This window comes from Chaetura pelagica, unplaced genomic scaffold, assembly GCF_000747805.2.
Source record: "Chaetura pelagica isolate M959 unplaced genomic scaffold, ChaPel_1.0 scaffold221, whole genome shotgun sequence".
NCBI classification, from domain to species: domain Eukaryota; kingdom Metazoa; phylum Chordata; class Aves; order Apodiformes; family Apodidae; genus Chaetura; species Chaetura pelagica.
The window spans coordinates 2473249-2499311 of record NW_009952533.1 but is presented as its reverse complement, the minus strand read 5'-3'; the positions used below and the strand labels follow the sequence as shown (position 1 = coordinate 2499311).

General features: G+C 36.0%; 1 protein-coding gene across 1 annotated transcript; it reads right to left on the bottom strand.

Annotated features, from left to right (window-relative positions):
* Nucleotides 1-6148: 6148 nt before the first annotated feature.
* Nucleotides 6149-22683, bottom strand: LOC104398767 (chromosome unknown open reading frame, human C4orf29). The gene is made up of 12 exons (XM_010008914.1): nt 22592-22683; nt 19789-19873; nt 18919-19019; nt 17237-17315; nt 17063-17147; nt 16340-16367; nt 13911-14049; nt 11800-11889; nt 11054-11155; nt 9220-9598; nt 7209-7371; nt 6149-6200 (listed from the first exon to the last, which is right to left on the bottom strand). Exons 1-12 carry the CDS (start codon nt 22681-22683, stop codon nt 6149-6151), a joined length of 1395 nt encoding a protein of 464 aa, XP_010007216.1.
* Nucleotides 22684-26063: the final 3380 nt, after the last annotated feature.

The following is a 26063-nucleotide window of genomic DNA, read 5'->3' as shown; positions in this document are numbered from 1 at the left end:
CACCCTGCACTGGCACACGCGCTCCTGCCTCACTTGCTGGGCTGGTCAGCAGTCACATGCCCACTTATGCTGCTGCCTCACCCCAGCAGCACCACAGTCACAGCGAGGGAAGCCACGGCAGCCTGAAATGAACCACCCCTGTCCCTCTTTGCAACCTCCTAGTGCTCCCATCATTCTTCTCGCTTACACCCAAGACACCCTTTCCTCTCTCATTTCTTGTGTTCTGTCACTCAGCAGATGTAGGGCTTGGCCCTGTTTACTCCTTGTCTTATAAGATGTACTTCCAAAAATAGCCAACATCTCTTTACTGAACCAATCAAATTATTTAAACAGGCTTTTATAAAGATAGTAATTTAAAAAAAAATAAATTCCAGTGTTATGCAGCAGGAAAGACATTTTTTGGGATAACATAATTCTCTGCTTTAAGGAGATTGCATGCAGTTTTACCCCTTCACCAGAAAAAACACACAAACGTGCAAAAAAACCCAACAAATCCTCACTACAGCTCACACTTCTTCAGGCATCAAGGCATTTTTTATGATTATTCTGGAACTTCTATAGCAGCAGCTGAGAACAAAGGCCACCTTCTACAACACCAAGCACTTTAGCTGTCCTGACCTGCAGCAGCAGCTGGTGGACACCTTGCTCCCTGCCAAGCAGAGTGCCCTTTGGTCAGGTGAGATGAGATCAGATGACCTGGTGGAGACCCAGGTCTACCTCAAAGAAACCCCCCAGGTGCTTGCTGCTTTCTTCAAGATATTTGGAAATTAATGACCTTTTGTGGTAAAGGCTTGAAGTTATCACAGCTACCACAATTGTTATGCTACCATAAGGAAACCACAGATTCCACAATCCAATTCATGTTTCTGTAACTGCAGATTTAAGCTCCAAACATTGCTAATAATTGACTGCTTTCTTTTTCACAAATAGAAAAAAATTACTATTACTTTTTGTGCAAGAAGTGACACATGTATTCTTTCTTAATTTTAAACTGATACCAAGAAAAATAAAATTAAGCAGAATTATTAAAATTACAGCAATTCTTCAAACTCGTAGAAGCATCTTTCTTTGCAACTAAGAACTCCATTTTTTCAGATGCAACAAATGTACTAATCAAAGACATGCTAATTGCATACTGTGGTGGCAAATTTATTTGAAATGGAGGAAAGCATTCTTAGTGAACATTTTTCATTTGGGAAAAAGGCCCATATCAGTGTACCTTTACATCTATGTTCCTGAAAACAGGAGAACCAGTAACCCTAACTATTCAAAACAATTTTCACTTATTTTATTTGGTTTCCCAAACTCAGACCTTAAAACAGAAGGTTAGAATGATTTGAAAGCAGACGGGCCCTACCTAAGTCACTGTCAAGAAGGGGATTAACCTCCTGTTTCCTCTTTTTCTCCTACAGGTGTTACAAGGTAAGGAAGCATATGTGCAGACCAGCTGGGACTTCAGGAACACTGCAACACTGCAGTGCAGGAACCTGAATAAACCAGGAAAAAAGCAGGAAACTGATTAAGAGTTAATTACAGAGGGGCAAAAAAACAATGAAGGTGACCAGTAACACAGCAGCTCGAAAAGTTTTTGTGCATACTTATTTTGCTAACTTTGTGGTAGTAGAAGGCTTACTGTGTAATTTATTGGATGGACTAGGACTGCCGATACAATGTAGAATATACAAAGCTTTTACAGTTACCTTTCTGTCCACTTTGTATCCTCCCTCTTGTTACCTTCTAGCAGGGCAAGTCAGACTTCCTTGGCAAACTCACAGTACTTTTTTCCTTTAAGAGCATAGTATTTAAAATACTCTTATTTGAAGAAGAGGCTGATACACACTATGTGAAACCAAGAGAGTAACAGTCATTACAAGCTACTTTACATTTTTAAGCTTATGTTTTATGTTGTGTTAAAGCATCCAAGCATACCAAGAAACACTGCAAATTACAGGATGGTATAATATAGCACCATTTTTTATTTGTGCAAGATTTTATAATGACGAATTACATGCCCACAGACTATATGAGCCTTCTTTCCATACTGTATAACTTATCATTACAGCCAAGCTGACAGAGAACCTGACAGTTTCAGATAAAGACACTTCCCTGCCCAACCAACTGTAATGAAGTTCAACATTTTTTTAAAAAGCAAGAAACCAGACAGAAACAATTAAGAGAATTTTTTTTAAATGTTTCAAAATGTTAGCAGCTACCAAGGCAAAAACTGCATTCTGAGGATCCAAGGATTTTTACTTTCTAATATAGTATTTAGAGATTTTCCAATCTGTATTTAGAGAGTATCTATATACATGCATATGTCATTCCAGTAAAAAAACTCACCAAGACTCCATTTGTTCATAGAATGGTATGTTTTTGCAGACCTTCTAGAGTAATACAACACAAGTGATCTATCCTCTCTCAAAAAATTGCTGAGCCCTCACTTTTGAGGGGGATGTTTTTCAGACTGGGGGGAAAAAAAAAATGCAAAAAGCTTCATTCGACGATTAAATGTGTTCTGTTCTAGATGGTCATCAGCAGGAGAAATGTGTACACAAAACACTAAAAAAAATAAAATTACTTGGTTTATTCACAGATGATGTATCAGACCTAACCTCTCACTGTCCTGAGCATTTCCTTTTAAATGCAAACACACTACCCATGCTGTTCTCCTCATATTTTGTCAGTCTTAGCACATGAAGGTGTTACCACAGCCTTCACTTTTCAGACAGCCTAACTGAGCAACAAAATAAATTTAACTGCATCTTGGTTGCTGGGTATAACTGGCTGTCTTTGGTCAGAATAACTGCTCCAGTTCCACAGAGAAAGCCACAACTGTCCAAGACTTTATTTTTTACTTTTTTTTTCATATAAACACCCTCAAGATGCACCTGCCAGTAACATTTACAGCTATCTGTTCGAAGCAGCCTTCCAGCTAGCGTGTGACACCCCCATAAGAGACTTGCTCCAGGTGACGAAACAGCCTCTTCTCCCTGCAGCAGCACTTCCAAACCCTCCCACCACCATCCCACCCTGCCAGAGCAACCATTATCAACAGCAGGGGCAATTTCTTCAACTACAGTTGGACAGTCCTACCATACGCTCAGAGTTCATTATAGTATAACACACCCCTGCTTGGAACACAGCAGCAAGAAATTGTAGTTTTGGATCCTTTTAAAAGTAGAAGGGATTTAAAATAAGTCCAGGACATTCTAGCACAATGAAACCACTTAAAAGTCTAAAATTGTGATCACAACGGTACCTTAATTAGATGAGACATGCCTATTTTCTTTACTAGGTATTGCATGAAGAAAAACATTAAAGCACTGTCACTGTTATGTGAAGCTTTTCCCTTCTAACTGTAGATTTACTGCTCTTCTTGTGCTACAGTACTAGTAACAATAAAAAGGATTACAAGATGACAGCGAGATGCATTTTGAATTTGTCAGTCACAAAGAAAAAAACTAATTCACACCTGTTTTTCTAGGATTTTTATTGAAAAACACGAAAACAAAAAAATTATCAAGGCCAGTTTTACAATAAATTTAAGACATACAGAATGGCTTACCTGCTGTTAGGATTAAGTGCAGGAACTTTATTCTAATATTTTTCTCATGCAATTGCTAGATTAAAATCACACTCTCATTTACGATGAAAGTGAGTAATTACTAATGCTTTCTTAGAATTTAACCTTAAAATCTAGTTTAAAAAGTAAATTTTCCGAAGATTAAAAACATTTGCACCGCAATAACCCCCCTTCACAGACCAGTTAATAGCTTCCTGTGTCTGATAGCTGACAGAATTAGACCACAGAGCTATTTTTTTTCCTTTTTGTTATTCTAACCTGAGAAATTTCTTACATGCTTCTTACTGGGCTTTCATATTTGGCAACATTACTTCAGTTACACAGCAGAGTGTGATTTCTCACTCTTGTCACAGACAAGTCTTTCACTACTTATCCCAAAAGACACTGTCACAAACAGGATTTGCATTAGCATAAATCTGCTTCTGTGAATATTATGCCCTTTTGGCAAGTTAAACCCTGTTAGTAATATCATCAGAACACTAACCTCAGGATGTCAAGTTCCCATCAGTTGTGTAATTCCTAGTATTGTGCGCTTTGAAAATATTTACTTTGGCATGTTATACTTTGTAGCATAGAGAAGAACTTGCTTACTCCCCACCTTACAAAATCTGTCTTTTCTCTCTTCCATTTATTCAAGCCCTCTCCCTTGCCACCAGTTATGTCCCTTTCTCATCACTGCAACAGAAACAAGACATAAAGCACAGAAACACATTTAAAATGTGAGATCTCAAAAAGTTGGGGAACAGCAGACAATGGTCTTGTAAAACACTCTTAGTTGATGAATGAGCTTGTAAAATGTATTCCCCATAAATCTTTCAGTATAGCATTCAAGCCTTCAATTTTAAAATACTAAGCTTACTTATATTTTATTTCTAACCTTTCAACATTCAGTATTCTACTACATTTAAATGTGCTAGTTGCTTGACACTTGCTCCTTGTTATATATTAAAAAACAACACTGTCTAAAGAAATGATGGAAAAAACACTTGAAATAAGTAATTTAAGTTCCAACAGAATAGCACTTCTGCATTTTCAGGAACTTCATATATTAAATAATTTGGGTTATTACAAATTGTTGCCCTTCAGTTTTACGTGAACTTATCTGATTTTAAGCGAACAGTGATTCCTTCCCAGTCTTGTCTGCCAGACTAAAATTGAAGAGAATATATTTATACAAACTGAGCTTTGTTTGCTTCATACTCTGCCTATTAAAAACCATTACACTAACGATGGAAATCAATGAAGTGCTTGACTTGAAAGGTGTAGAAGTCACATACCCCAAGAAATGGCTGGATTTTTTTTCTGTTTGTTTCTGGTAACTCTGGTCATTACTGTACTGAAGTGGTCTGAGTTTTCAGCTTTTCTGCAAAATAGCTTTAAAAGAATATTTCAAGAGACCACAACAAAATAAGATGTGGATGGATACCATATACAGCTGATGCATGACAACCTTTTATTTTACTGTAATTTGTTGGCATTTTTGATCCCAAAAGCAGAAACAACAGACTTTGCATTTTCTTAAATGCATTCATAATCCTTATTTTTTAATTATCCATCCAATTACAAAAAAACAACCGTTGGAAAATAAGGAGCTAATTTAACTATTTTGATAATCCTTAGTCTCACATACATTTTTAACATTATACAGTGAAACTGCATTTTGCATATCAGCAGTGACTGCGCTTTAAAAAGGACCCACTGAATTACTTCCAACAGGTCTGTATAGCACCATATAATCTGCTGTCGATTAAACTGCTTAGAATCGGACTCCTTTTGCCAATGTTGCGACAGAAAAAAAATCTGTAAGTTTGTTATCCAACTCAATGCATGTAAACAGATAATTAGCACACTCCATTTTCACTTACTCCAGTTTTGTGAAACTGATAAATTAATTGCTACATGATCCTTCTGAAACAGCACCGTTTAACACAGTGGCAGAAAAATCTAATGGGACACATTCAATAAAAACGTGTCTCTCACTTTTAGTTGAATTTTGAAAGTCTCTTTTTGCAAGGTTTGATGCTGTCCTTTCTATTATAGTTCATTTTCAATTCATAATAGAGAAAATCAGTGACAAAGAGGAGGCCAAGTGCTGGCAAAGCCATAGTACAACACAATAGGAACAGCAAGGGGACATGGAAGCAAGAGGAAAACCAAGTACATGGAACAAACTAGAAATACACTAAACCCAGGAGACGTCTTAGCCCTATAGCAAATTTTACATTCTTTCAATGAGTAGATTAGTTTATTTTCCACTGATTTTCCACAATTCAGCATTTATTCAGAATTTAAGTAATACACAACATGATTAAATGTGAAGTACATGAACCATTCATGTGCTAACAAACGCTGCCAGTGTTTTCTCACAGGTAAAGCTGAAGCAAGTGTGTCAGAACGACATTGAGTTGAATTTAGTTATGCTGGTACTTTACCATTTTTGATAATTGTTACCTAAGACAAAGCCAGCAACCATCTAATCAATGTTGCAAGAGGCTTGTTTTCCATGTGTGAATTCCAGTAAGCAGAAGTACAGATGAGATCAGTTTGAATACATGACCAGCATCTTCACATGGCATACTTCTGAAGAAAGCGGTCAAATGCATCATAAATTGCTTGTCTAAAACAAAGAAAAAAGATCCCTTGTATCATTTGGGAAAGGGCAGATACATGTGGGGTATTTCCATATATTTACAAATATGTTTATAAAGCTATCATCACGATTTCAAAAGAGCTTTCTATAAAAATATGATCTTGAGTAGTTTTTTCCTCCTTCACTTATTTCTGGGATCTCTCACTTCAAGCCTGGAACATGTTCCAAAGAGGAGAGGGACTGTTTACCAACTTTAATATGCTTGCAAATGTTAATGGAGGAGTTTTCTACTAAAGTATGTCAGGAAGTGAGTCAGAGATACATCATAATTACTCAGTTTTGAGCAACTATCATAAAATAAGGCTGAAGTTTTAAATAGCAATAAGCTAGTGGTTAGTATACCTTGACCCAGTATGTTGCTATTATTTTTTGTGCTGCTTAGGCTTCCTAAATGGGATGTACACTCTTACTAATTCCTTATATTTTAAAATTACTAGCACAAGTACTTAACTTCTATAAACTAAGGAACTAGATTTATATAACTGCTGGAGGTTAACTGTCCTTGGAAAGTCATCCTCTAGTATTATTAAGGCATGAATTCACACAAGTGCTACTCATTTGCAGTCAAGTTCACATTTTAATTCTCATTTTCAACTGTGTGGTTTCTTTAACTCTCAGAGGATAACATTAGCAAAAAGACAAGAACTGCACAATACAACATAAGCAGTCACTGCTTAAAAAAATATTTTCTAGTGTCCAGTGAACACCCTAACTAAAAGCTTTTCTAGGAAAACAAGAGTGAGAAGGATCATTCTCTTACCATAGGCTCACTGACCAATCCAAGCTATGCTGCACCCCATCTTTCTTCATAAAACGGAAACACTGACCTTCTCTTTTAATTATTTGAGATCTGGTAACTTTATCTTCAAAGCAGTGCTTTAGAGTAATTATAAACTTGCTTTTAGAGGAAAAATGATGTCTCAAAATTATGGTATTAAGCTCTTAACTATTTTTAAACTTTCCTGTTTACCTTACCTAAAGAGTCCTTGTTTGAAGAGGTAGGCACTGACATGACCTCCATCCAGATACCTGATTTCACACCCAGGCCAGATTTCTTGAAGACTGCGTACCCCAGTTCGGGGAATATATGCATCCTCCTTAGCTTGAACCACTATGATTAAACTTGGGTCAACTGGAACTAAAGAAAACATAAAGAAAAACGAAATTTTAAGGAAAGAAATAGAAACACATCAGCTGAGATTTCTCCTGTAATTATGCTATTTCTGAAAAAAAGCAAATTATTCTAAGCTTTAATAAAAATATATTTTCGGAAGTCTGCAGCAGAAATTATCTGATTTTTGACATTACAGTAAAGAGGCCATCGGTAGGAAAACAAACTAATTAATCCCCTTCCCTGCCTTAGAGCAGGAAACTTCACAAGTCTCTGATGAATGACAGGAGAATTGTCTTTTCTCTTAAAACTCTATAGCACGCAGGTAAGTTCTCCGAGATCTCTCTTCTTCAGTGAAAAAGAACTAGGACAGAACTTGACATCTGAAAATCAAAAGAGCAGAAGCCTCATATATTTTCTTTCTCCTCAAGGAGGGGAAAAAAGACAACTTTGCATATGAGAGGGCAGACAAAGTGCAGTTTACATTCACTTTCTTTCCTGTTTTCTGTGTGGTTTAGTTACAACATAAAAAGCTCAACATATTGTTATATATACTAATTACTCATAAGCAGAATCACACCAATCTTTATTACTGGTAAACAGGAATAATGCCAAAATGATGTTGAGAAAAATAACACCAGAACGACGTTGAGCACAAAACAGTCCTCTATTCACAAAAAATGTGTAATATAGTAAACAGTAACAAACCAAAAAGTTTTAAAATGGGGTGTCACAAATAATTCAGACCCTCTCCTTTCATACATACTAGATCATGTATAGAGGATATGTAATGCCAAGATAGATCCCAGTCTTCCATTCAAGTTTCCATGAAATCTGAATGTTAGGCAATTTTCTGAAGCTACTCTCTAGACACGCTCCCAAGAATGCCCTGGCAGGGGATGAGATGTCTCCCAGATTATGAAGACACCTGGGAGACAACTGACAAAAAGAACGACATCACTTTGATGAGCGCATGAGGATCACAGATCCTCTTGAGTTTCAAGGGAAACCTAAGCTAAGTGATACCTGGATAAGTGTCTAGATAAACAAGAATGTCAATACCTAGAAAAACGTTTCCAGGGGTTTTTTTGTCTACTGAAGTAACTTTTAAAGCTTTAAGGAAAACACTTTCCTGGTATCTGTCACAAAACATCCCCAGCTAGCAGTGATCTGGGACATTATCCAAGTCAAGTAATCTATCCCAGTGTAGAAAATGTAGGAAATATTTACTTTTTTTTAATTATTTTTTTTTACCATTTACCTGTGGAGATGCCAGAACTCAAAAATGAGACAGTGCAGGGGTCTCAGGATCAACAGTGTTTTGACACTGAAAGACAGCTCTGACAGAAACCTGTCTGAAGCTAAAAATATGCTCTAGGACATGTCTAGAGTCCATACTTTGCCTAAAAGTATCATTCAAGTTTGGTTCTCAGCTATGTAGGCTTTCTATCTGAAGACTTCTGCTTTGTGATTTTTACTTGAATCTGCTTGAAAAACCTTACTAGCAAATTAATCAGATTAATGTTACTAGATATCACACAGATGTTTTGTTCTTTTAAATAATACAAATTTGCACTGACTCATATCTGAAAATAGCCACAGCAAGCCAGATAAAAATGAGCAAATATACTGAAAGGTAAATTTGTAATTCATATTATCATTAGCTGGCCCTTAAGAAGAACTACAGAAACAATCAGAAACAGAATGGTAAACATGTTATTGAATGTTAAAGATGTTACTGAATAACATTCAAGATATTTTCATATTTCAGCTAAAGTGCCAGCAGGTTTACACACTGGAGAATGAAGAAAATACCTTTTTCTTCCACAGTATTTTATTCAGTTTTCCTAACAGCGCATTAAAAAAAATACTTACCCGAGAAATTACCTACATGGGTACATTCATCCATTACTCCTTTCATGAACCGTAAGGATTCTCTCTGTAAAGTGTCACTCTTTATTCTTTTATTTATCCTGTATCCTTGTGGGCTGGTTAAGTTTTTATTGCTATTGCTACTGGTTGAAAATGTTTGATTTATGCACTGCATTTTAGGCGAATCATGTACTAAGAGTCTTTCTGATGAGGCACTTGAAGTACTTTTATTTGTGGTAAAGCTGTGAACAGCTTCTTTAGATACAGTCTTGATTGTGGAATCAAGGTTGAACATTCTGGAAGTCACGTCTACATCCACCAGGCTGTCCACACTGTCAGGGAAGTTTTTAACAAAGTCTTGTCCCATCTTGAAAGAATCTGTCTAAACAAAGACAACAGGTCATTTGATAAGGGTCAACCAGTTGGATAATCTTATTTTTTAAATCAACTGACAATAAAAAAAAAAGGTAAAAACAGCACTGCTTACAGTACTTGCTCTTTTCTGCCTACATGTCACTCAATTAATTAAATTAAATTAATTAATTAAATCCTAATCATCATAACCTCTTGATAATTTCATTCTACATTTCTGTCAGTTTAAAGAATGCAGGAAGTACTTACATATGGTAGCTTATGATTCAATTGATTGTCTGTTTTTAATTCTATATTAATCTCTGAATTCATAGCTGCAGCCATGTAAGCTCCAACTTCTGGGCAAATAACTCATGAAGAGCTATGCATTTCTCAGATATCTGTTTCCACTCTCAAAAAAGCAGTAATATCTTTGTGGCAGTCTTAAAAAAGTAACACAGCAATTTTCCATAGACATTAAGAAAGACATGGAATAGCAATAAACATTTGTGGCCAGATCTAATGTTAGGATAAGGACTGAAAACTCTACTGCCTCTAAATTCTAGGAAAACACAAAATTAACGTCTTGAAATGTTTCTTTTTTTTCATCAGTATCCCTGGAGTATATTTTACTTAAATGACAAGTGCCTAAGTAACTATCTCCACTCCAGCCCTTCCTCTCCTAAGATAGTTTAAAAAGAACTGCCATAAACCAAAGACTCCTAGGAAAAAAGTTAATTATCAGAATTGGCTAGAACACAAGTGTTGCAAAATATAAGCAGTTCCCAAAAACTTCCCCCTCCCATCCAGAAGAGAGCTGGGGCAATGAAATTTCCCTCGTGAAGAGTCCTCCAACTCTAGCCAAAAAGAGTCCAGAAAATGGCAGAAAAAATATGCAGCCAGTAAAGTACTTTCATAAGGAGCAAGAAGCTAATTCCGAAAGCTTTATCTCATGTTTATCCCAACTACCTGTGCAATAAATGTTGAAGATAAGGGAAGGCTAGCATCACACATGGAAACAGAAATAGAGACCTAGCACTCTAAACAATCTAGAAAAGTAATTTAATGTTGCTACATATTAAAAATATTCTACAGCAGTGCATATTGGGAAATAACTGTTCAAAGGGCAAGAAAACACATTTTTTATTTACACACCAGGCTATTTGCTTTCCATACTAAGCCAGATGCTAGGAAATATAATCTACAGCTTCAGTGTTCCAATTTAATTCATTTTATGTTTCAGATTACACTGTTTGTGGTCACAGAAAAAACTTGTAGCAAGGGCTACATTTAACACACATTATACAAGCAAAATATGAGCTTCTGAATTTCAGAAGGTTTTCCTTCAAAGATTAGATTTATCAAAAGCATAAGAAAACAACAGGTAAACATGTTTTAGCTGACAACTGGCTACTTTTACTGTAAAAGAGAAGTGACATTATTTGTTATTTTGCAATTTTAAATAGGAAAAATTAACTATACTTACTCCACAGTATTCAAGCATTTGAATTATTTCTTCTTCATAAACAGTCTCCGTGAAATACTGTTTCTCTAGCTCTCTCCAGTTTACTGCTTTGCTCAACACACCCTGAGATTATAAACACAAGCGTTCAGTACACAAGTGAAACTCAGAGTTGATTCTAAAATGATGAGGTACAGAGAAAATTGTTCCTCTCTGCAACTTGATTTTTCCAGTGGAATTCTGCCTAAGTTTCCAGATAAGCCTTAGAATTATTGTAACCAAAGATAACCACATACTATAACCTAGGGCATAGAAACTCACCTCCCTTCAAAAAACAACAAAAAAAAGTTGAAAAAAAATATGCAGAAAACAGTCCCACTTAGGGTTTACACATATCTAGACTGGGCTAAGCCAACGATGTCTATTATATTCACCTACTCCAGCAGCAGGAGTGAAAACAGCTACCCCTCACAGTAGCAGCACACTATCACCCAACTTTTTAAGCCAGGCCAGAACTCTTAATCATTGTCCCACAAACCAGCCCCAGCCCCTCCTGTGGTACATGACCCTCTGCAGTACCTCAAAGCTACCTTCCTTATCATGTGCTATATACCCTGAGCAGGAAGGCTTATTTTTGTCACTAGTCACTCACAGAGGCCGAAGGGTGATTAAATGGGTTAACTGAAAAGGTGAATGTGGCCTTACCCAAACCTTTTTACTCATATATCTAATTACATTCTAGTATATTAACAAAAATCTTCAGTAATTACCGTAGTAAAGACTGCAGAGGCTGTTGACCAGGAAAGACACGGAATCAATGGCAATGGTTTGGGCCAGTTTGTCACTGCCAGTGAAGCCATCTAGAATCAAAGACTCTTACTTATTACATATTTTCATGTTGAATTCACAACATGGGAAAAAGATTTCTTTCACCTTCTAATGTATTTTTTTATACAGCATCAAACAAATATGCAGTTATGAACTGTGGCAGGTAGACATCATTTCACCCATTTCAAAGGTAGAGTCTATTTGTCAGTTATTTCCCTAACAATAAAGATTGTCCTGGATAGGACAAATTTCAAGGCTGAATGGGTTTTCATTTCAGCTATAAGAATTCCAAATGGAATATTCATTTTGATTTTTCAGTTGTTTAAAACAATCATAATATCTATAAAAGCCTTTGCATCAAGCTTTTCCAAGCTTATTTCAAGGCAAAATTAAGGCAACCTACAGAGGGACTATTGAAAATTCTATACTTTTAAACTCGTATACTGGAAATAAAATGTGAAGGAGAAGTAATTCAGCATGCTAAGTGGACTTTTCTTCTGTCCTTTAAGGTTTAAACTATCACTTTTACATCGGTTCTCAGAACACATTTTTCTGAATATTCTATTTATCTCATGAAAAACCAGAGCCAAGAAACTCAACATACAGAAGTTCACTATATATGTTCTCGCCAGCTTTTATTTTATTGCTCTAAACTGAACAGTGTAAACTCCCTAACATAAAATACCTCATGTCTGTACCAGATGTTCTAATAAATGGATTTATACAACTGAACTATAATTCTATCCTATTTTTTATTAATAAAATGTTACAAGAACACCATATATCTACTCTCTGATTGCCATGAAGTCTGACTTCTCTGTTTTTAGTTCCAGCTCTCCCCATGAGTAGAACTGAGTTATTACTATCCACCTTCTGTTGTAAAAGACATTCTAAAGATGATAGACGTAAAATATTATTTATTTTCCAGGTTTTAAATTGTCCCAGAAGTCATATGAGTAAGTCAGGACTAGCCAAAAATGTGTATTACTTGACTATGGAAAAATAATAATAATTCAAAGGAGTTTCCAAACTCAGATCCTGCCTCCTTCTGTATCCATGCTGTATATGACTATGGGTACAGGTCACAGTACTCAGTTATCCCCATAGCATGTGCAAAGCACCTGAAGTGTCCTGCATGGTTAGGAGTGCATACAGCAGTTTGTGACTCCCAATCCAATTTACAAGTAAGACAGGGAAGAAATGGCTAACACAAAAGTTGTGGTTTCAGCAGGGTGACATTTACATAATTCAAAGTTGTTTTTTATATTTACAACACTTAAAATTATAATACTGTGCTTTGGGGGAAAACAGGTTTTCCTTAAGTAGACACTACCATTAAACTATCTTATTTACTTAGCACCTAACAACAAACAAGGATCAGCAAAACCAAGGTGTATTGGTTTAATAAGCTTTATACCTATGTCTCACAGGCCAATGGCTATCTGTGGAGACACAAGCAGTAATATTTTAACTTTTTATTACTCTTTCAATTATCTTACTAATACACTGCTGTTTTAATTTAAATATGCACAGTGTTATACACAAAATGCTGTCCACTGCATCACAGAAATCTTCTCTTATCAATAGCAGTGATCAGGGAAAAAATTAGTTGAGAACTGACACCAAAAGTCATCTGAATTATAACATGCCTACTAAGAGAACACATTTCACACAACACATTTAAACATAAAAGTTTAAGCAAGCAGAACGGAGGAAAAGAGGGAGAACTAGCAATTGATCAGTACAGACCTTCTTTCAGACGTTTATTCTTCTTACCTTACGGAAAACAATTATCTGAGAAGCTTACATTCCTATTAAGCCTGTCAGAAGATGGCTGACAAAGGGCTCTATGATTTGTCAGTACTTACTGAGGATTATACTAGTTCAGCACCACAGAACATGAGAATTGCCAACAATTGGTTTCTCATGACTCTAAATGTTTATTTTAAAGTACTTGTCAGAGCAACACTATAAAACAAATTATTTCTGTATGCTAAATGATCAAATGAGAAGTTAAAACAAAAATTACTGAACAGGAAATATAAAAGCTTACGTGTCCTCCCATGGATATTCCAGTCATCCCTAGCGGTCCATAGCCTTCTCTCTCTAGCCAGTGCAAAAGAGCTGCTGATTCTAGAACAAGAGCTCCTCCCATCACAAACAGGTCTGAGACATTTTTTAAACACGACCGTCTTTTCTCCCCAGAAAAGGAAAACACAGGATTTATTTTCTAAGATTAGATTTTTACATTTCAAATCATTCTATACACAGTCTTAAACAAAGCTTGATCACACACCCAGAGAATGATGGACCTGTACTCCTGTTGATTCAACAGGAGAAAAACCAAGTCCAGATTCTCTGGCACTTCTACTTGTTCATCTAAATGACGACTAAGAATAGACCCCTGCTAGGCTTCTGAGGTAATATGACTAATAGCCTGGTTTTTTAGAAACAGATATTACCAACATTAGAATCTCATTAGTAGTCATCTTCCATCCTGTAAAGTTACAATGGATCTTTTAGAAACAGAATCAGTGATACATTCCTAGACATATACTATCTCATTTGCATAAACAATCCTTTTTTCCTTTTTTTTCTTATTTACCTGTTTTACATGACTGAAAAATTGCACACAACATTTGAAGAGCAATCAGTATGTCAGCTTTGGAAGCATTCATCTGTGTCACTGTAAGACTGAAATTGTAAAGTGGGAAGTTTGTCACGGTACTGAGGAATTCATGTAATGTACTGCAAAGCATTAAAACAGAAGAAACAAAAAAAAGTAGAAAGCTATTCAGCTCAATCACCAGAGGGACTCTAAAAACTGAAAAAAATTATTTTCAGATTAATACATCTCTAATTTGGGGAGGGGAGCTTTGTACTTTCATTATGATATAGGCAGGCTACAAAAGGCTACTGGGCTCATCTGCCAGCATACAATCACATTTGAGACACTCTGAAGCACAAGGACAAAGCTTACTGTGCAAGTCACAGGAGAAATGAACAGAGCTGCTGCAGACCAGTATTTATAAGCTAATGTAATTCTTTCCTATTGCTTTGTTATGAGATTCCTCAGCCCTCTCCAGCTGCTGTATTTATTAAATGCTGCTACTAGCATATTAACTAAAACCACTACTGCTGCTTTGTAACCTTGTACTGAATAGTGACAGCTACTGGCTTGGGTATTAGGCTGAGCACTCCCCCTTCAAAGAATCCTTCCCTACATCATACCTATACTAAGCTGTCAAGCTGGACAACTTAGAATGAAGTTAGAAACATCCTCCCCAAAATATTTATTCTTCTGCATCAGATCCTCAACAACTGGAAAAGACTCCACTACTGGGTGTATTCCAGCACCCACACCCTCATGTCATTTTCCAATAATCTTACACTCCTAAATGCAATAATAAATACACACGTTCAAGCAGTTTTCCTATCAAAAAACAATTTTACAAGAATAATCTTTGTTGATAAATATGCTTAACTTTTTAAACAAATTGGTATATGTGTCAAAATAAAATTCAGCATCTGCTTTGAAGAAAACCTATAAGCCATTTTATAATTTTCTCCTTAAAAGCAATTTTATAAGCTTTTGGATTTAGGAAATCCAAATGCTGACATCTGAATGAAATCTAGAAAATCTAACATGTCATAGTGTGAGACAGAGCTCATGATGAAGTCCTAATGGAACAGACAGGTTAAGGAATTTCAGCTTTCAAACTAAATAACTTTCTGTACATCTTCTATTCATGTTTGTTAAATGCCCAAGTTAGGAATAAAAAGGACTGAAACACCAATTCATATTTGGACTTCAACAAACATTGGTAGACTCAAACTATAACTTTGCCTCAGACACATATTACCTGTTGAATTCTGTTTATACTCAAGTGGTTTGGAAAATATGAAAAGCAAAAAATCCAGTACTGCCTAATTAGGCACCTAAATTCACATTAAGAAACTGACTGAGGGAGCCAAGTCCCATAGAATACTGAATATTACATAGTTTCCACTGACTAACAAACAAGGAATATCAAATTTATTTACACATCTGACTGTGGTCCCCTGAAAATACCTTGTAAAAGCAAAATCTTAGCAATTATAACTGGAAAGCATGCTGTCTGAACAAAGATTCTTAACAGCTGACTGAAATACCATCGTGGCATTTGTACGTGCACATTTGTGAATCAGGAAAATAAACTCCTATTTGCTTGCACTTGCACTCATCTCACTCTACACTAAAAGGTCATCTTGTGCAAAATTTTCTGATCACTGTGATCCCTTAACACAAAAAATGACAACATAGCCTAGAAAAGGGCAGACAATTTCACATTAGGAGGTTACGAGTGGTCCATGCTTGAGATTTATTTTTTTTTTAAGTTTTCAAAGTGTATAGTACTTCGAGTTTCTTGAGAAAAAAAGAGGGGGAAAAAAAAGGGGGCATTTGGAAAACATAGCATCCATTAATGAAATGGTAATACTTACAATTGATCCTTAGGTTTTCTACAGCCATGTAGAAGACTCAAGTTAAAGAAAATCAAAAGTTTATATGAAAAATTGGCAATTAAAACAAAAAACAAAGTAAAATAAAATAAATAACATACATAAATAGCACACTGATTAAAATTTGAAACTTAAATCTCCAATGTTTAGCTGCAATTAAATCAATTTAATATTTGCAACACAAGATTTTACTTTTGTCAGGTATATGAGCAGTAAAAAAGTGGGGTTTTTAAAAACAAATCTTAAATTATATCAGTAAGTTTCTCAAAGGTACCTGAGGTACCAAAGAGTTGCATTTGAGAATGGAAGGCAGGAGAGGCAACTTCCTTTGCCATCATTAATACATTCAAAAGTCACCTATTACGATGTAGAAAGAATGGTTTTCACTCTGTCTTGGCTACAGGAATCTTATTGATACTCTCATCAGTACACAGATTCAGATCAGAACTCATACTGTAATGACTAACAGTGAGATGCCGCAGGAGACATTTTCAAAAAAAAACCAAACAAACAGAAAAGCAATACTTGGTGCAAAAGTAACATATGCTATTAACTATGCTCCACGTTGTGTTTCGTGCAATGGCCACACTTTGCTTCTGTCCACTGGAAATGAATGCACAAAGTACACATTATGCCAGAGTGGTAAGTTTCTATCTTCTGGAAAGAACATTAAGAATAAATATCTTGCTTCCCACAAAAGGATATAATAAGGATTTTCTAGCAATAGGGAAGCCATACAAGCTTCTTTAATCATTGGGCGTGCCATTAATGTGCGTCTCCTCCAAAAGTGCTACAGATAAGATGTACAAACATATATTAAGATAAACTCTGATCACTTAATTTCTCAATAACAATCAATTTTACATTTTACATACTCACATGATCTCCAGTGCCGGCTAAATGAATGCACACAGGCCTGTGCTTGCTATTCCATCTTCTGGGTATGATGAACTGAAATCTGTGAGAAACAGTTATTTTAACAAACTAAGTCTAACTGTTTACAAGATGGCCCAGATAGATTGATTATAAAAAAAAGGCAGAATAAATTATTTTCATAACTCATGCAGGCAAACTGACAACTATTCAGCAGTATCATTTTTCACAAACACATCCAGCAAAGAAAGGAATCCAAAAGTAGGACAGAAAAAGTGCCAAACAAGAGAAGGAGCCAAGCTGTAAGATCATGTTCCTAAAAAAGACCACTGCCTCATTGTCACAATTTAAATCTTGCAGAGTGGAAAAATGGAACTTCAGATGAAAAGCAGCCTAAACTAGTATGACTAGCTCTCCTAAGCAGCATTGCTATTTTTCTCCTAAGGGCACAACAACGTAAATTGAAGATTAAGATGAGAAATATATTCAAATTTTTTTAAAAATCAAAAATGAAACCAATCATGAAACTATTTTGTGCAACCAACAGCAATCACTTAATGTCAACCACTTCACATCTGCTACTCAAGTTGTTTTCACACGGGAAAAAAAATTACTTCTGAGCCACTAGTATTTTCCCCACAAGATGGAGCAATTTTACCCACAACAGCGTTAAAAGTATTCACACAAAACAAAACGATCTTAAAGGAAATTTGTAAGGCATTTCAGAACTGTGTCAATGTGGTCCAGTGTAAAAATTAGAATTAACTTGACTACAAATCATAAGAAAACATAGAAAAGGAAACAAACAGAATACTGTATTTTCCAGTATAGCACTAATTAGTCCAATAATGTTAAGAGGCAGTTTCTCTAACCAACAGAGGTGGAAGTGAACCAGTATTTTGGCTATCAAACTTTTTCTGACATTCCTTCATGTTATATGTTTAAGTACATACAAAAACGTCAATCAGTAATACTAATAAAATTGGCAACGTCAGTATCAACTTTAGGTGGTAAATTTTTAAGTTACTAAACAAAGCTTGGGAAAAAATTCCATCATGAAAGTTTAGCTCAAAACTAGAAGCAAACAAAAATTATGCTCCCTTTCCAAACTCACTCCTCAACTGCAAGGCAATTAGTGTGAAACCAGCAATATTGCTATTAGGTATCTTCTGATTATTTGGGATCATCCAGCTTTCTGGTTTTTTTGGCAACACACCAGATTCTCCTGCTACAATTGAATGAACTTACTATTTCAGTACACATACAGTAGTTTTGTAATCAATGTAAATGGAAGGCTGGAATGGTTCCTTCAGATACAACACAACATGCTTACTTCATACAGCTTCTCCTGCTATGTAAAAACAAACTACTGCCTATTCTGCTAACTGGAAAAAATACAAATTTCAAAATACCCAGAGTATTCCATAGCTTTGTGCAATATGATTCTACACTCAAAAAAAAGAATTACTTATACATAGATTAATCCATTACTTAAGTAAGATTTGTATTTACTTGTGAGGTCTAAATCTATATCAACACTTTTTTTGTACTAATCATATCATTTTATGATTAGTTCAAAAAACAGTTTGAAATTTTACAGATAACTTGCTTCACAAACTATTCATAGAACATTCTTACTGCTCTGCAGTTTCAGTTTCAAAAACAAAATACCACTTGGTTTCTCTTACCTTGCTACAAGAGATTCAACTGGCAGGATACCTGGGACATAATGAGTCAATGGGGAAATGAAGTGCCCCTCAAGGATTCTACAGTCGGATTGCTCCTCGACCTACAGAGAGAGTTGGATGATAGCAGTGTATTTCATACTGATGTCTAACTTGCTCTGAAAGCCAGCCTCTTAAAGGAGAAGAATTTATTACAGGATAAAAAAGTACTGAAAAAAGCAAAAGCTGAGGTCTATGTATCAACACAGTCAAAGTATTTGTTTCAAACTTTGCTTTAATTACGGGATCTCATTTTCCCATCCCTTCCAACTCTATTTCATGTTTGTACCATTGCCTCTTAATTCTATCCACAGCAGTTCAATTAAAATAAATTTAAAAAAAAAAAAAAAAAAGGCAGAACAGCAAAGTTTAGAACTGCTCTTCATTTCTGACTCCTTATTCACAACTCCTAGATGGAAAAGGCTTCAGAGCAATGATCTGCACATCTCACTTGGAAGTACAGGGCCTCCTTTTTTCCAATCAAGGACATCTGAGAACTCAACACTACATTGATTTATTCTGCCTCTACAGTCTCACTTCCTCTTCCCTCACAGATAAATGTTAATGTCCTTTTCTTGATACAGAGCAACTGGGAACACCTGTGAAGTCAATTACTGCCTCTATGCACTCCTTAACACAACTCCCCAGCTGCCAAACTCCACAGCAAGCCTTTTTGTGATAATGTCAAACAGGAAAATATAGTCTCACAGGACATCACAATTCAACTCTTTTATCCTGCAACAACAGCCTGAAAACTACTAAGTTGATTTCACATCTATATAAGATCAGGAAAATTAATGTAATTAAACTGCATCATCTCTTGCTTTTAAGTACCTTGTCAACGAACACAGGGTAATCTTTCGAAACCAGGGTCTGGCATTTTTCCCTGTTTCCAATAATCTTTCTGAATTCAAATATTCTGTTGAAAGGAAAGTAGAGAAGATTCAACTTTTAATCTAAAAAAAAGAGAAAACACACACATATATATATATAAAATTTCAGGAACTAAAGTCACAAAGAAATTAAGTTATGAAGTCAGCTTTGCATTTACAGATTAACCAAGCTAAGTCACAAAAAACCCCACAAAACAAAAAAACACAAACCTCAAGTATATTGCTTTCTGTTGCACACCTCTTAAACTAGTATTTTACACCTGCTATGTTGAAAATATCCTAACGCTCAATAATACAATTGCAAGATCTTGCACTTGCTTTTTTCTGCTAAACAGACTGCAGAGTCTTACAGAGCAAACAATAGAAGACTCTTCTCAGGTATACAGTGAGAAGAGGCAATGACTGTGCGTTGCAACATAAGAAATTCCTACTGTAACACAGTAAAAGATTTATTCACAATGGTAGTGGTTAAGCCCTGGAAGATTGCCCAGGAAAACTATGGATAATCTCCATCCTCCAGGGACTTTCAAAACTGAAATGGACGAGGTGCTAAGTGACTTGAACCAATGATAAAGCTAACTTGCTTTCAAACAGACATCTGGACTAGATGCCCTCAAGCTGTTCCTCTCAACTTTAAATAATCTATGCTAAGAATAACTTACTCCTTCTTATGGTTGTAAGCACACACAATGTATAACAGGAATTATCTGTTCACCTTCCCAACACGAAAAAAAAACAACAAACCGAAAGGACGGAAAGAAAATCCAATTTACCAACACATTAAAAATAGTTCTACTTTAGCTTGCTTTTCTTATACAGAACAGTGAATTCATTTTGCATTTCTGAGAAAATGAGGGTAAAGGTAACCCTGTGAGTACACATGCGCATTTGAAGGGTAAGCTAAATGAAGAGACTTTTTGCCTGACACTAAATACCCTAAAAATACTGTGTTTATGTATTTCCTCTGTAGTTAGGAGGATACTGAAGGCTAAATCTTGCATGTGTTGTGAAATTTCAACTCTTGCTGATGAGTTGAGGATAAAGCATTACTAACAACAATCAACACATCAACGGTGTGCACAGAAAACTTCAGATTACTTCTAGGTAGGGTAGTCTGTACTACCAGCCAACCTCAATTAATAATTGAAGTGCAATTTAATACATTCTTCCAATGGAGCTACACAGTGATCAATTAAAAAAAAAACAAACAACAAGAAAAAACAGCCAAAACCAATGTGGACGCTGTTTCTAGCATGACAGGGCATGCACACTAGGGCATAGTACTCCCTCCTCCCACTAATCAGCAGGAGAAGTCAGGAGCAGCTGGCAGTCTTCCTTTTTCACCCAGCTGAAGCCAGGCTGTTGGGGAACAGCTCATCTTCCCCTTCCAGGGCAATACATCAAACAAATTCTTCTTCCAATTTCCAGAGCAGCAGGCCAGCAAGCCTGCCTCACTTTTGATCTCATGCAAGAGGTTTTTTCCCCCTGCACTATGAAAACAGAAGAGCCATAGCTGATACAGTTATTATTACCAGCAATGGGTCTGTATTGCTGTTTGACATTCGTGTCATTCCCTTCTCAGCTCCCAGCAAGTGGAAAGCCTTGGCTAGTATTGCAACAGTCCAGAGAAGTATTAGTCAGAAGCTCCCCTACTGCTGGGGGGGGGGAGATTGAGATGGAGGAAATAAACTTCATCATGTCCCACCAAGAACCTGAAAGTTTTTAAGAGAAGGTTTTGATAACACTAAAAAGTCCTACTTCATACACACACACACTTAACAGAATACAGACATTCCACAAGCAAAACTAAACACATCTTTTTTGCTTTTTCCAAAGAAAGCAAGAAAAACATGTTAAAAACCCAACATTCTCGTTTTGCATAGAAGTCTGGTACTTAATAGAAAAATCAACTGGAGAAAGACGTACAAAGCAATCCGAGTGAAATTTCAAGATGAGATGTTCCCTTGGACTTAAAAAAAAAAAACAATATACAGGCTCTCACCTAATTGCACTAATTGCCCAAGTGAACAAAATTTTATTTCAGGTTTTTAAAAAATTTTCTTTACTGTTTTGCAAATACATAAGAATCAGCTTATTAAATGCAGATTTATGATCTATTTAAATACTACATGATGAAAAACATATTTACTCAATTTCTAAACTTAAGAAATGCAAGTGCTCAGCTTCCAGGTGTTACTCTTAATAAAAATAATAGAAATCAGGAAATATTAAAAAAATAAGATAAAGTTCCCTTTTTTTGTCTTATTTTGTAGATATCTAAAAACATGAAATACTTTAGGCTGTGAGAGAAACATCTGATAATATCTTACACTTTTAAAGCCCAATAAGAAGTTAAAGAAAGCTAGTAAGATCCTCCTCAATGCCCAACAGAACAATTCCACTGCAAAAATTCAGCAAATTTTGTTCATAGAAAACATTTTTCAGAGATGTTGCTGGACGTATGTTATCATACATATGCGTAAGTGAAAAATGTAATTGGACACATACACATTCTCTCCAGAAGAGCCTCTTTAAACACAAGCCTTTAGCAAATTCCTTTCTGAGTTCTTCTAAATCTGTTCCCTCCTTTGGTATAAAACACATTATTTCCTGAACAAAACAAACTTTAACACACTTTTTTTAATACAAGATAGTAACAATTGTTGGTACTTCAAGTGTTGTTGTTTTTTTTTCTTTTAGGTACTGTAAAGTACTCTTTATGCTGTTATTTTATAACAAGTCACCTTTTCAGGTCCTCGGGCTTTCCCCATCCTCTGATGAAAAGTTTAGTGAGAAGTAACTTTCTGTACAAGACGTCTAGTTTACTTACACCCATTAGCAGCAAACTGACATCTAGAAAAAAAGAACAGGTGAAAACAAAGACGGTTAAAGGGGTTAACTTGAGTGGCAAGTTCCTGGACTCAAACACAAAGTTCTTATTCTGGTATCTGTATTAATGAAAAGGCATACCATTTTATTACGAGGAAGTTAACCTTGACAATCAAGTAAATTATTTTCATATTACACAAAATAAAAAGGCGGTTAATACAAACTCTAGCTTTCCTAGGTAAATGAAATATAGGAGTAGGAATTTAATATGCCTAATAGAACCAGAAATGTATTACATAATTTATGACAAGCCAACTAAAGATGGACATAAGGTCACAGAACTACATCTTCAACGAGCCTTAACTGTATTTTACTGGAATCAACAAAAAGAAAGTGGCAGTCAACTCTGTCCTGTCTATCTATTTATCTATCCATCTATACATAATGACAAAAATCATACTTGGTTCTAAACAACTAGATCTTATAGCTATATAACTATTCATCTATGAAAAAGAAAGAAAAAAGTAGCTCCATTCACTGATTAAGAAAAGCTTATTTTTCTAAACATGTAAGATAACCTTGATTTTATCCATTCCTTTCCAATTTTCACAAACTCATTTCTAGAAGTTTTTAAAAACAATGCTCCCACTCCCTTCAGGAAAGAAATAATGCCATCAAGATCTTTACCAGTATCATTTCTCTTTCAGCAAATACACTAGCTCAAATATAGCTAAAGGCAACAAGATTTTAATCAAGCTGACCATTATTTTCAAAGCAATACTTACTGAAGTGGGCAGGGAGCCACTACTGTGCTCTTCCAATGAGGAAGGAAGAAAAAACTCAAAACAACCTCAAATCTGGTTCCTTGGTCAGCAGGATACAAAATTTAATTTATTAAATTAAAAAAAAAAAGTAGCCCAGGATCTGTGTACACCTAAGAAAACAAGAGATTTCATAATCAGAGATGTGGTTATTTAAGTTACCTTCAACTATTTTTTAGTATTTCCAGATCCCTCCATACTAAACAGTCTAAATACCTTCCTTCATCACACTCCAAAATAGTATAATTTAATTCACGAGTTGCTGTTTGTTGTTTTTTTCTCATTTTAATCCAAAGTCTATGTATTCTGCCACACTTGATTGTGGTAATTCTTAAAATAAACTTGTCTGAATAGAACATGTTAAAATTGTCGTCAGATTAATAAATACATTGTGTTGCAATATATAGTATATGGCTTTCAAGACAAAAGAAAAATGCTTTAACTATTTTGTTACTATCAACATTTAAATTATAGACAGCTTAAGGTGTCTAGAACAAGAACACTGGTACAAGCACCATAGATAATCACAATGGTTCTGTGTTCCATCTCTACAGGGAAGAAATAAATACCTGAAATCACCAGAAAGGCAAAGTGGGGACCTTCTATTTTAACACTTTAGGAAGTGTCCCAGTCAGTTGGCTGGTGTAATCTTATAATTCTGATCCATATGTGCTTGATCGACTAGAATCACAACCTCAATACAATCTTTTCCCTTGCCCACTCAGGAAATATCCATTGACCCCATGTGCCATTAGGTTGTCAGACAGAAAATATTTGCCAGACTCTCTGCAAGGTCCCACCTCTGCTTTTCGGAGCAAGGGGGCAGGTTGGGATTTCCCTGGTGCTTGAAGAGAACGGGGTAGTGGAGACAGGGACAGAAATACAGACCAGATCCTCTATGGGCCTGAGTAGACAGTTCAGAGTGAGTATGCACAAGAGTATATCCATGCTGCCAAAACCATACTGAAAGTAGATCTGCAGTTCCATTGTTACACTGCTTACCAGTAACCATGAACAGACCCTTTAATCAATGTTTTGATGCCTAACAAAGCAGCTCTGCATGCTTTTTTTGGTGGTTTGTTGTTTTCATTTTTTAAAATCCTCTCCAAAACAAATGACAAATGAGAGAAAAAATAGGAGATGCTGATTTTCCTGTGAGTTGGAAGGCTGGCCCGATGCACTCTCTCTGTTGCACCAAGGGAATGCCAAAGCAAGTTTCTAGACAAGTACATTAAATTTAAATGCAACACTGATTGAGGTGAAAGGTTGTCTTTTCCTGTATTCTATTTTATTGATTGAATAAAGTACTCTAAAGTAATTCAGGATATTTCAATTAATCAGATTCAAGAGTAAACTGCTACTGGAAAGAGTACAGGAAACACTAAAACAGAAAAAACATATTCCTAATACCTGAAGCATGTTGTATATAACTTTTCAGACGTATTACTGAAATAAAACAGGGGTCATGCTACCATTTTATTTATCCTAGTTAAAGAGCAGGACATGCTTCAATCACTGCCCATCAGTGCCTACATGGAAGACACAAATACTTTTACCCTCAGAAAAGGCAAATCCAAGTGCTGGAAGCTGAAGCTTTATAACTTCATGGTAGAAGTAAAAGGTGTATTTTAGCAGCTACACTTCTGACTTGAGAAAAGAATCTGCAGAGCTTGTTTCAGAACTGGATTTCCCCCACTTGATACCACACACATCAATCACATCATGATCCCTCAGTAAGACAGACCAAGTGGGGGCAGTGACTTGATAAAGATGTTGCAAAGGACAAGAAACAGCAACTGTGTTATGAATATTCAATAAGTATATTGCAAGTATGGTAAGCTTTACACAATTTTAAGCTGTGAATAGAAATTGTAATAGATGCAAAACCACCTTAAGAAGTGATCCTCTAAGAAAACTTCTATTTTTTAAGAGTATTTTCTAGGGATGAAGACAAAGAAACCTCGAGATAAATTATAGGCAAGGCTCTTGATCTAGGAAGAGTGTTTTTCTTTGCTTCCAGAACCCTCATACTGCATACTATCACTTTTTAGTGTGTACGCAAAGAAACAAGACACAAAAATTCATTCGAAATCCAACACACAACAGGTCAGCTGTTCCATTTTATCCAGTGCACAGAGCTTCAGTTACAAGGAAAACACCACTGGAAAGTACATAAAGGCTTCATTAACGGCCCAGGCTGCTGCTTCTGTACAGGGATATGAAACAGCTCCCATGGATAAGTCAACCACAGAACCAAGCAAAAAGGCTTATCTGTTTTAGAAGGTTGAGTCTCCAACTTTTCCTGCCATATTTTTAATTATTATTTTTTTTTAAATATATCTCTCCTAATAAGCGCCAGGTGATGCTTCAGGCTTTTTTCCCTCTTTTCCCTCCAACAGAACATGGCTTAAAAAACCCCACCACCTCAGAACGCCACTAAGTCAGGGCAACAAGTCGGGAACAAGCCCAGCGACACCTTCACACACACTCACAGGAGCCTGCGGACAAACAGCCGGGCCCAGACCAGCAGCACCGCCCCCACCCCGGGCGGCTCCCCCGCCGCCCC